The following is a 12,615-nucleotide window of genomic DNA, read 5'->3' as shown; positions in this document are numbered from 1 at the left end:
GGGGAAGAGAAACCTCGCTGTGGGCATTTGAGTTTGTGCCCTGGTTCCAGAGCATCCCAGAGTCCGAGAACCAAGGTGGTCTCCCATCGGTTTTCCTTACCCTGTTGGGATGCCAGAGTTCCCTCATTCTTCACAGGTCAACGAGTACGTCGATGCCCGGGACACGAACATGGGAGCGTGGTTTGAGGCACAGGTGGTCAGGGTGACGCGGAAGGCCCCCTCCCGGGACGAACCCTGCAGCTCCACGTCCAGCCCCGCACTGGAGGAGGACGCAGACGTCATTTACCACGTGAAATACGACGAGTGAGTCATGGCAGGTGGGCGGGCCTGGGTCCTCAGGCTCTGAGACGTGCGTCCTTGGCTGCGGGTGTTCAGGCCAGAGCTTGGCACTGTCTCGAGATGGTAATCAGGATCTGGGGCCCCACCCTCAAGTTCCTAACAGCATACAAGGCTCACTGCCCCCTCCACCTCCCGGTTTCAAACGATTCTGCTGCCTCAGGTTCCCAATTAGCTGGGACTACAGGTGTGCACCACTAAGCCCGGCTAATTTTTTTTTTTGTTTATGTTTTGCTTTTTTTTTTGAGACATAGTTTCACTCTTGTTGCCCAGGCTGGAGTCAATGGCGTGATCTTGACTTGCTGCAACCTCTGACTCCCGGGTTCAAGCGATTCTCCTGCCTCAGCCTTCCGAGTAGCTGGGATTACAGGCGCCCGCCACCACGCCTGGCTAATTTTGTATTTTTAGTAGAGATGGGGTTTCTTCATGTTGGCTGGTCTCGAACTCCCGACCTCAGGTGATCTGCCCGCCTCAGCCTCCTAAAGTGCTGGGATTACAGGCGTGAGCCACTGCGCCCGGCCACGCCCGGCTAATTTTTGTATTTTTAGTAGAGACAGTGTTTCACCGTGTTGGTCAGGCTGGTCTTGAACTCCTGACCTCGGGTGATCCGCCCGCGTTGGCCTCCCAAAGTGCTGGGATTACAGGCTTGAGCCACCGCTCCCAGCCTCTCCTCTTGTTCTAAAGACACCAGTCCTGTTGGATTGAGGCCCACCTTACTGCAGTGTGATCTCATCTTAATAAGATTTCATCTGCAAAGGTTCTACCTACAAAGACCCTATTTCCAAAAACAGAACTATTTGTGGGTACTGGGGATCAGCGTTTGAACATCTCTTTTTGCAGGGGACACGGGCAACCCATAATAATTCTGTACCTGGAATGTACCTTAATATACCTGCGTGTTCTCAACACCAGCAAATAAGCCTGTCGGGAGGGGCTGCTGCACAATGTCGGGTGGGGGGCCTCTGCACACTGTTGGGGGGTGGCTGCTGCACACTGTCGCGCAGGGGGGCCTCTGCACACTGTTGGGGGTGCCTCTGCACACTGTCGGGGGGGGTCTCTGCACACTGTCGGGGGGGGTCTCTGCACACTGTCGGGGGGGTCTCTGCACACTGTCGGGGGTGCCTCTGCACACTGTCGGGGGGGTCTCTGCACACTGTTGGGAGGAGCCGGCCCCACTTCAGCTTGTTTCCCATGGAGGGAAGGAGGTTTAGTCTTACCACGGGGTTTAAGGCCGGGGCTTTCCTCCCAGCTACCCGGAGAACGGCGTGGTCCAGATGAACTCCAGGGACGTCCGAGCGCGCGCCCGCACCATCATCAAGTGGCAGGACCTGGAGGTGGGCCAGGTGGTCATGCTCAACTACAACCCTGACAACCCCAAGGAGCGGGGCTTCTGGTACGACGCGGAGATCTCCAGGAAGCGTGAGACCAGGACAGCGCGGGAACTCTACGCCAACGTGGTGCTCGGGTGAGCCTGGCATCCTGGGGCGAGTCCTCCCTCTCTCCTTTCCTCTCTTCCCGGCCACCCAGCCCCTCCCGGGGCACCCGGACTGGCTCTGAAGCCGTCCATCCAGGCTGTATGTGCTACGACCTGGCCTTCCTGCTTCCTCTCTGGGGTCTGCTCTTGCTCCCTGCTAAGCATCTTTCTAAGACCGACCACCTTGCGCCCCTGAGTGCCTCTGCCCACCCAACCGTCTCTGACCGCCAGGCCCTGACAGGCAGAGTTGTCAAACTTCCTTTTCTCGTTTTTTTTGGTTGTTGTTGTGTTTTGTTGAGGCAGAGTCTCACTCTGTCGCCCAGGCCGGAGCGCAGTGGCACAATCTCAGCTCACTGCAAGCTCCTCCTCCGGGGTTCATGCCATTCTCCTGCAGCAGCAGCTTCCCGAGTAGCTGGGACTACAGGTGCCCGCCACCACGCCCGGCTCATGTTTTTGTATTTTTAGTAGAGATGGGGTTTCACCGTGTTAACCAGGTTGGTCTTGATCTCTTGACCCCGTGATCCGCCCCCCCCTTGTCCTCCCAAAGTGCTGGGATGATAGACGTGAGCCTCCGCACCCCGCCTCAAGCTTTTTCTCTTTTGTTTGTTTCAAATTTGGTGAATAGGTACCATTCACAGGGTCAAAATTCAGAAAGTACCCAAGACCACACATGAAGATTCCCCCTCCTCTGCCCGGTCACCCAGTTCCCCTTTTTGGCGACGTCACTGTTACCAACTTTCTGGGGGCATTCTGTTCATAACCATATTTACAAAACCACACCGCTTAGGAGTCAGCAAACTGCAGTCCACAGGCCCGCGGTGGTCCTCTGCCTGCTTTGACAAATAAAATTTTATTGGGACACAGTCACGCCCATTTTTATCTTACTACCTGTGGTTGCTTTTGTGTTATAAGGTCAGAGTTGCATAGTTGCAGCAGAGACTATGTGGCCTACAAAGCTGAAAATCCTTCCTGTCTGACCCTTTGCAGAAAAATTTTGCAGAGCCTGTTCTTTCTCCCTTGCCTCTCTTTGTGTGTGTGTGTGTGTGTGTGTGTGTGTGTGAGATAAAATAGATGTAACAGAAAATTTACCTTTTTTTTTTTTTTTTTGGAGACGGAGTCTCACTCTGTCGCCCAGGCTGGAGTGCAGTGGCCGGATCTCAGTTCACTGCAAGCTCCGCCTTCCCGGTTTATACCATTCTCCTGCCTCAGCCTCCAGAGTAGCTGGGACTACAGTCGCGTGCCACCTCGCCCGGCTAGTTTTTTGTATTTTTAGTAGAGACGGGGTTTCACCGTGTTAGCCAGGATGGTCTCGATCTCCTGACCTCATGATCTGCCCGTCTCGGCCTCCCAAAGTGCTGGGATTACAGGCTTGAGCCACTGCGCCCTGGCTAATTTTTATACATATATATTTTTTAGTAGAGTTTGGGTTTCACCATATTGGCCAGGCTGGTCTTGAACTCCTGACCTCAAGTGATTTGCCCGCCTCTGCCTCCCACAGTGCTGGGATTATAGGCATGAGCCACTGTGCCTGGTCGAAAATTTACCATTTGAACCATGTTTAAGTGCACAGTTCAGTGGCATTAAACGCATTTATGTTGTTATTCTGCCGTCTCCACTACTTTGTCCTTTTCCCAAACTGAAACTCTGACCCCATGAAACACTCACTCCCCAGCCCCTGACATCCCTGCATCCTACTTTCCATCTCTGTGAATCTGATGACTCGGGGGACCTCCTAGGAATGGGATCACACAGGATTTGTCCTTTTGAATCTGTTCACTGACATCACTGAGCATGATGTCCGTGAGGTGCATCAGGCTGTAGCCTGGTTGGAGTTTCCTTCCTTTTTGTGGCCAAGTGATAGCCCATGACATGTTGTCTATAAACACGAGCATCTTGGCAACGGCGTTCCAAGTACAGGTACAGCAAGCGCAGAGGTCCTGGGACATTTATGGTGCATCTGTGGCCCGGCAGGGAGGTCAGTGAGCTGCAGGGGAGGGAGGAGAGTGGCTGGGGCTGTGGAAGCCTCCGGACTGAGTCTGGGCCATCACGGCATTACTCGGGTGTGGTGTGGAATTGGTATTTATTCTCTGCTAGGGGCAATTCTGAGCCTGAGATTTTCTGAGAAACAAATTATCTGGATTATTATATGGAATCTGATTTTTAAATGCTGGTGACTAACATTTTTTTCTTTTTCTTTTTTTTTTGAGACGGAGTCTCGTTCTTGTTGCCCAGGCTGGAATGCGGTGGCACGATCTCTGCTCACTGTAACCTCCACCTCCTGGGTTCAAGGGATCCTCCTGCCTCAGCCTCCCAAGTAGCTGGGATTACAGGTGCACACCACCACGTGCAGCTAATTGTTGTATTTTTAGTGGAGACAGAGTTTCACCACGTTGGCCAGGCTGGTCTTGAACTCCTGACCTCAGGTGATCCACCCACCTCAGCCCCCAAAAGTGCTGGATGACAGTCGTGAGCCACTGCGCCCGGCCAATCTGGTTTTATAAAGGGCAGTTCCCCTACACATACTCTCTTGCTTCCTGCCATGTAAGATGTGCCTGTGCTCCTCATTCACCTTCCACCATGATTATGAGGCCTCCCCAGCTATGTGGAACTGTGAGTCCATTAAACCTTTTTCTTTTCTAAATTACTCAGTCTTTATTATTTAGTATGTCTTTATTAACAACATGAGAACACACTCATACAACCCCTTCCAAGCTCTCGTGGTGGCTGATATAATCCACGTCTTTGCGGTTGAAGGATGAGGGCTTCATTTATTTTTAACTTGGCTCCTGGAGGCCGCCTGCAGTTCCCAGGACCTGCCTGCAGTTCCTTGCCCTGTGGGCCCCTCTGATGTGTGGCTACTGACATCAAGTCAGAAAGGGGGGTCTTCAGCTAGTCAGCTAGTGAGATACAGAGCGTTGAGCGACAGTCCATCAGTTCTGCTGTGTTTTTATGGGTTAGGTTTAAGTCACAGTCCTGTCCACACTTTTATGGGGAGAAATGCCCACAAATGCATGGTTACCGGGAGGTGGGGGCTGTGGGGCCACCTTAGGCTCCATCCGCACCAGTTATACACCAGCTGCTGTCCGTTTACCAGAGATGGATAACCTGCACAGCCAGCACCCACGGGCTTCCTCCACCCTCAGTCCCTTCCCCAGCAGAAGAAAACCACTTTTTTTTTTTTTTTTTTTGAGACGGAGTCTCGCTCTGCCACCCAGGCTGGAGTGCAGTGGCGCGATCTCAGCTCACTGCAAGCTCCGCCTCCCGGGTTCACGCCATTCTCCTGCCTCAGCCTCCCGAGTAGCTGGGACTACAGGCGCCCACCACTGTGCCTGGCTAATTTTTTGTATTTTTAGTAGAGACGGGGGTTTCACTGTGGTCTCGATCTCCTGACCTTGTGATCCACCCACCTCGGCCTCCCAAAGTGCTGGGATTACAGGCGTGAGCCACCGCACCCGGCCGAAAACCGCTTTTCTACACACTGACTGTCACGAGGAAGGGGTGTCACCAGGCAGGGAAATGAAGATACCTGGCCGACCACATGTTGGGGCGTTCGGGGTTCTTTGATTCATTCACGCTGGTGTCCCAAGCCCTCTGGGGATGCAGGAGGCACAGCGGGAAAAGGGAGGGGGTGCTCGGTCCAGGCAGCTCTAGGGCAGACATTGTCCCTTGCCAGCCCCACAGGAGCTTCCAGGGACGCAGTGAGAGGGTCATGTGGAGCCGAGGTGTGCCTCGCAGTGAATTTGTGATATGTGCCTGTCGTTAGCACCTTCGACTTTCATCAACTGCTGAGTCAGGCATCATACAAGATGAGACAGAAACGCACCAGCAGTCGCTGTCTTAGGAGGCACCCAGCCTGGTGCGGGAGACAGATATGCAGATGACAGACTAGGGAGATGGGTTCTCTGAGACAACACGCGAGGAACGGCGGCAGAGACGGCTGAGCGGCCTCTGAGATTGGCAGGCTCAGATAGGTGGCTGGGCCCCATCCCGCTCTGAGCAGTGCTGGGAGCTACCAGCCTTTACCAGGGCTGACTTCTAAATGCAAACCCTCTGCACTGGTGTCTCCGCAGTGTGGGGGTCAATTCAGTCATCGTTCATTTTCATTAAATTTTACCTTGCATTGTAGATTCACAGGCAGTTATAATGTAGAGATGGCTAGGCGCAGTGGCTCACGCCTGTCTTCCCAGCACTTTGGGAGACTGAGGTGGGAGGATCACTTGAGCCTGGGAGGTCGAGGCTGCACCGAGCTATGATCACACCACTGCCCTCCAGCCTGGGCAACAGCAAGAGAGTCAGAAAAAAAAAAAAAAAAGCCACGTACCCTTTATTCAATTTCCCCCAATGGTAACATCTTATATTAATAAACTATACTGTGTTACCACAACTGGGATATTGACATTGACAGTCAAGAGTGAGTTTCCTCCCCATAAAATCCTTCTCATTGCCCCTTTTATAGCCACACCCACCTCCCCATCCCCACCTGGTCCCCGACCCCTGGCAAGCACTAATTTTTTCTTTTTGTTTGAGACGGAGTCTCGCTCTCTTTTCTCTGTTCATAAAATTTTGTAATTTCAAGGATTTTACAATTTCAACTTTGTAATAACGACTCCTGTTACATAAATGGAATCACACAGTATGTAACCTTTTGGGATTGATTCTTTTTTCCCCACTCTCCATAATTACGGATTAACTAAAGTTATCGCGTATCAGTAGCTCATTCCTTTTCATCCCTGAGTAGTATTCTGTGGTATAGATGGGCCACTGTTTTTTTTTTTCAACGACCCATTGGATATCTGAGCTGTTTCCAGGATTTTTTGGGGTTTAAGATTTATTTGTTTGTTTTTTGAGAGAGTCTTGCTCTGTTGCCCAGGCTGTGGAGTGCAGTGATGTGATCTCAGCTCACTGCAACCTCCGCCTCCCGGATTCAAACGATTCTCCTGCCTCAGCCTGCGCACGGAGTAGCTGGGATTACAGGTGCGTGCCAGCACACCCAGTTTATTTTTGTAATTTTAGTAGAGGTGGGGTTTCTCCATGTTGGCCAGGCTGATCTCGAACTCCTGACCTCAGGTGATCCGCCCGCCTTGGCCTCTCAAAGTTTTAGGATTACAGGCGTGAATGACTTCGCCCGGCCAGTTTCGGATTTATTTGACTAAGTTAATAAGAAACAGTGGTCTGCAGTTTTCTTGTTTTGCATGGTCTTTGTTGGTTTGGTCAATACCGGCCTTATAACGTGAGCTGGGAAATGTTTACTCCTTTTTCTGTTTTCTGGAAATGATTGTGTAAAATTTACATTAATTCTCCTTTAAAGGTTTGATAGAATCATTTAATGAGACCATAGGTTGGGCACAGTGGCCAATGCCTGTAATTCCAGCACTGTGAGAGGCTGAGGTGGGTGGATCACTTGAGGTCAGGAGTTCGAGAACAGCCTGGCCAACATGGTGTGAAACCCCCGTCTCTACTAAAAATACAGATGTTATCTGGGCATGGTGGTGTGCACCTGCAGTCCCAGCTACTTGGGAGGCTGAGGCAGGAGAATTGTTTGAACCTGGGAGGTGAACGTTGCAGTGAGCTATGATCGTGCCATTGCACTCCAGCCTGGATGACAGAGCAAAACTCCGTCTTGGGGGGCGGGTATTGGGGGGAAAGCTTTAATGAGGCCATGGAGATCTGGAGATGTCTTTCGGGGGAACTTTTATGAATTGAATTTCTTCTATGGTTATGTGACTATCTGGACTATCTGTTTCAGCCTGTTTGAGCTTAAGTACTTTCTGGGTTTTGGGGAATTAGCACGTTTCTCTGAGCATAAAGTCATTTGTACTACTTCTTTATTCTCTGATGCCTAAAAGATCTAGTGAGATCCCGGTTTTATTCTTGGTTTTGAGAATTTGTGTTTTCTCTTTATTTTTGTCAGTCTTTGCCAATTTTATTATTTTTTAGGATCTTAGACCTTTCCCTCCCTGCTCATTTATTTGTACAGCAAGAATAAGACGGGTTTGTTTGTTTGTTTTGAGTTAAGATCTCATTCTGTGAGAGCAGTGGCGAGATCTCAGCTAACTGCAACCTCTGGCTCCCGGGTTCAAGCGATCCTGACCTCAGGTGATCCACCTGCCTCAGCCTCTCAAAGTGCTTGCTGGGCCTACAGGCGTGAGCCACCACACCTGGCATGAGACAGTTTTGTTTTGGTCAGGTTTTTTTTTTTTTTTTTTTTTTTTTTTGAGATAAGGTCTTGCTCTGTTGCCCGGGCTGGAGTGCAGTGGCAAACTCTCAGTTCACTGTAGCCCCAACCTCCCGGGCTCAAGCAATCCTCCCACCTCAGCCTCCCAAGTAGCTGGGACCATAGGTGTGCACCACCATGCCTGGCTATTTTTTTTTTGGATGAGACAAATTTTTTTTTTTGGGTGAGACAAAGTCTCGTTGTATCACCCGTGGTGGAGTGCAGTGGCGAGATCTCGGCTCACTGTAACTTCCGCCTCCCAGGATCAAGCGATTCTCCTGTCTTAGCCTCCCAAGTAGCTGGGATTACAGACATGCACCACTGCACCTGGCTCAATTTTTTTTTTTTTTTTTTTTTGTATTTTGAGTAGAGAAGGGGTTTCACCATGTTGGCCAGGCTGGTCTTGAACTCCTGACCTTAGGTCATCTACCTGCCTCAATCTCCCAAAGTGCTGGGATTGCAGGTGTGAGCCACTGCTCCCGGCCATTTTTTTTTTTTTTTTTTCCAGTAGCAATGGGGGCGTTCTGGCTATGTTGCCCAGATTTGTCTCGAACTTTTCAGTTCAAGTGATACTCCTGTCTCAGCCTCCCAAAGTGTGCTGGGATCATAGGTATGAGCCACTAAACCCAGTCTTAGAATATGCTTTTTTTTTTTTTTTTTTTTTGAGACGGAGTCTTGCTCTCTCACCCAGGCTAGAGTGCAGTGGTGCAATGATAGCTCACTGCGGCCTTGAACTCCTGGGCTGAAGCAATCCTCCTGCCTCAGCCTCCTTTTCCTTAACACTTTATTTGTTGAGGAATCCTGGTCATTTTTCCCAGGAGGTCCAAATGGCTCTATCCAGACTGTAGAGATGACCAGATGTCGCTTGCTGCGTGCGTCTGTGCTCCCTGTGGGCTGGTGGGTTGATGTGTTCCCACACTGTCCCGTAGCCAAGAACCGCGTGTGCTGTGCTCGAAACGTGGCCAGGAGGAACTGGAATGTACTGTGAGTGTAAAATACACACGGGCTGCCAGGTGCAGTGGCTCACACCTGTAATCCCAGCACTTTGGGAGGCCGAGGCGGGCGGATCACGAGGTCAGGAGATTGAGACCATCCTGGCTAACACAGTGAAACCCCATCTCTACTAAAAATACAAAAAACTAGCCGGGCGAGGTGGCGGGCGCCTGTAGTCCCAGCTACTCGGGAGGCTGAGGCGGGAGAATGGCGTGAACCCGGGAGGTGGAGCTTGCAGTGAGCTGAGATCGCGCCACTGCACTCCAGCCTGGGCAACAGAGCGAGACTCCGTCTCAAAAGAAAAAAAAAAAAAAATACACATGGGCTTTCAGAGACCTGATACAAAAGAAGAATGTAAAGTAGCTCATTAATAACATTTTCATACTCATTCCATGTTGAAATAATCTTCTGTCTACGCCGGGTTCTATGGTACATACTTCAATTGCTTTCACCTGTGTCTACCTCTCAAACGTGCTTATTAGAAAGTTTAGAATTACACACGCAGCATGTGTTCAGATGCTGTTTCCCTCGGTCATGGCTGATGGAGATGTCAGATTATTGATCTTGGGGGATCAGTTTCACTCACAGAAGTTCTTGTATTTCGATGTAGGCCGTTGGATCAAACGTTGCCTTTGTGTGTTTGTTTTTTTTTTTTTTTTTTTGAGATGGAGTCTCGCTCTGTTGCCCAGGCTGGAGTGCAGTGACATGATCATCTCGGCTCACCACAACCTCCACCTCCCAGGTTCAAGCGATTCTCTTGCCTCAGCCTCCCGAGTAGCTGGGATTACAGACACCCGCCACCATGTTGGCCATGCTAGTCTCGAACTCCTGACCTCGTGATCCACCCACCTCGACCTCCCAAAGTGCTGGGATTACAGGCGTGAGCCACGGTGCCCAGATTTGATTTTTTTTTTTTTTGATGAGACGGTGTCTCACTCTGTCGCCCAGGCTGGAGTGCAGTGGTGCGATCTTCTTGGCTCACTTCAGCCTCCACCTCCCGGGTTCAAGCAATTCTCCTGCCTCAGCCTCATGGGTAATGCTGGGATTACAGGTGGGCGCCACCATGCCCAGCAAATTTTTGCATTTTTAGTAGAGATGGGGGTTTCGCCATGTTGGCCAGGCTGGTCTCGAACTCCTGACCTCAGGTGATCAGCCTGCCTCGGCCTCCCAAAGTGTTGGAATTACAGGTCTGAGCTACCATGCCCGGCCAGCCGTTATGAGTCTTGCTTGTCCGTTCTTGTCGGTTTGGCGCTCCTTAGCCAAAGGTTCAAACTCATTCCTCCCCAGGACATTCTGCTAACGAAACTCTGGTTTCTGTATTATCTTCTGAGAGTGCGGCTTTGATTGGTAGGGGGCATAGGCTGAGCTGTTGCCTCAGGCACCCTGAGAACACGTGGTGTTCAAGTGCTCTGAGAGTAGATTTAGGGGCCTCGGCAGGGTCAGGCAGCCAGAATGTTCCAGCGTCCTCATTCCTTGCAGGGATGATTCTCTGAATGACTGTCGGATCATCTTCGTGGACGAAGTCTTCAAGATTGAGCGTCCGCGGGCGAAGGGGAGCCCTATGGTTGACAACCCCATGAGACGTGAGTTCTGAGCCAGCCTTTCCCCATCTTCCGCGGTGGGTACGGGGCGGGGGCTCTTGTCCCGTCTCTGGCTTGGCCGGGCCCCGCCGGAGCTGACCCTGCTGCCCCGTGCCCAGGGAAGAGCGGGCCGTCCTGCAAGCACTGCAAGGACGACGTGAACAGACTGTGCCGGGTCTGCGCGTGCCACCTGTGCGGGGGCCGGCAGGACCCTGACAAGCAGCTCATGTGCGATGAGTGTGACATGGCCTTCCACATCTACTGCCCTGAACCCGCCCCTCAGCAGTGTTCCCAGCGAGGATGAGTGGTGAGTGCAGCCCTGCCTGCCGCAGGGAGACCAGAGTGTCCCCTACAGATCCCCAGAGGGGCACTGAGGAGAGGCAGGAGAGGAACGGGCACGGCGGCTCACACCTGCAATCCCAGTGCTTCGGGGAGGCCAAGGCGGGAGGATCACTTGAGCTCAGGAGTTCAAGACCAGCCTGGGCAACGTAGAGACCCCGTTTCTATTTTTTCTTTTTTTTTCCAAGATGGAGTGTCGCTCTGTCGCCCAGGCTGGAGTGCGAGTGGCGCGATCTCGGCTCACTGCAAGCTCCGCCTCCCGGGTTCATGCCATTCTCCTGTCTCAGCCTCCTGAGTAGCTGGGACTACAAGCGCCTGCCACCATGCCGGGCTAATTTTTTTGTATTTTTTTTTTAGTAGAGGCGAGGGTTCACCGTGTTAGCCAGGATGGTCTCGCTCTCGTGACCTTGTGATCTCTCTACCTCGGCCTCCCAAAGTGCTGGGATTACAGGCATGAGCCACTGCGCCCAGCCTTGAGACGGAGTCTTGCTCCGTCACCCCAGACTGGAGTACAATGGCACTATCTAGGCTCACTGCAACCTCTGCCTCCCAGGTTCAAGCAATTCTCGTGCCTCAGCGTTCCGAGTAGCTGGGATTACAGGTGCCCGCCACCACACCCCGGCTAGTTTTTGTAGTTTTAGTAGAGACAGGGTTCCACCATCTTGTCCAGGCTGGTCTTGAACGCCTTCCCTCAAATGATCTGCCTGCCTCAGCCTCCCAAAGTGCTGGGATTACAGGTGTGAGCCACCATGCCCAGCCTGAAGACCCCATTTCTACAAAAAATTTAAGAAAACTAGCTGGGTGTGGGTGGTGCTTGTCTGTGGTCCCAGCCACTTGGGAGGGCCAAGGTAGGAGGATCAGATCGCTGGAGCTCAGGAGGTCGAGGGTGCAGTGAACTGTGATCGTGCCACTGTACTCCAGCCTGGGTAATGGGAGTGGGACCCTATTTCTTTAGAAAAATAAAAATGGGGTCAGGCGCAGTGGCTCACGCCTGTAATCCAGCACTTGGGGAGGCTAAGGCAGGCGGATCACGAGGTCAGGAGATTGAGACCAGCCTGGCCAAGATGGTGAAACCCCGTCTCTATTAAAATACAAAAAAAGCCAATGTGGTGCCACGCGCCTGTAATCCCAGCTACTCTGGAGGCTGAGGCAGGAGAATCGGTTGAACCCGGGAGGCGGAGGTTGCCATGAGCCGAGATCGTACCACTGTAGTCAAGCCTGGCGACAGAGACTCCGTCTCAGAAAGAAAAAAAAAAAAAAAAAGGCAGGAGGAGTGGTGAGGAAATCTTTCTTCCCATGTTCCTTGAGTGGGTGAGACCTGTGCCAGCCAGAGAACAGAGCCCAGGGGACTTCACAGCTTCTGTGACAGGAGGTTTCATAGCCACTGTGTTCCTGGTGCACATGATGACAACTGTGGATGTGGATGGGGAGGTTGTGACACGCTGGGCTCGGGTCTGAGGACCTTGCGTGTGTTCGTGGTCACTCCTCCAGCACAGAAGTGAGTGCTGTTGTTGCCCTGCCCCTTATCGTGGAGATGGGGCAACTGAGTCCACGGCAGGCAGAAGGCACCCAAGGAATCTTCCCGTGTATTTCACACATCCCCACATTGCGTTCACTCTCACTGTTGGAAGATCCGTGAATCTCTCCCTGGAAGGCCAACAGAGAACCTGCTTGCTTCC

At 51.9% G+C, this 12,615-nt stretch overlaps 1 protein-coding gene across 1 annotated transcript in view; it reads left to right on the top strand.

Moving 5' to 3' along the window:
- Positions 1–10,925, top strand: part of LOC140711921 (E3 ubiquitin-protein ligase UHRF1-like) — a 30,567-nt gene extending 19,642 nt beyond the window's left edge. The window contains exons 4-7 of the mRNA XM_073017076.1: positions 137–303; positions 1,586–1,801; positions 10,497–10,600; positions 10,717–10,925. Of these exons, the coding sequence (XP_072873177.1) occupies positions 137–303; positions 1,586–1,801; positions 10,497–10,600; positions 10,717–10,901 (672 nt within the window). The 3' untranslated portion in view covers positions 10,902–10,925. The remainder of the gene's footprint in view (positions 1–136; positions 304–1,585; positions 1,802–10,496; positions 10,601–10,716) is intronic.
- Positions 10,926–12,615: the final 1,690 nt, after the last annotated feature.

The sequence above is a fragment of the Chlorocebus sabaeus genome, chromosome 6 (genome assembly GCF_047675955.1).
Source record: "Chlorocebus sabaeus isolate Y175 chromosome 6, mChlSab1.0.hap1, whole genome shotgun sequence".
NCBI classification, from domain to species: Eukaryota; Metazoa; Chordata; class Mammalia; order Primates; family Cercopithecidae; genus Chlorocebus; species Chlorocebus sabaeus.
Note: the sequence above shows the minus strand (reverse complement) of the source record. Positions and strands in the feature narration are given on the sequence as shown.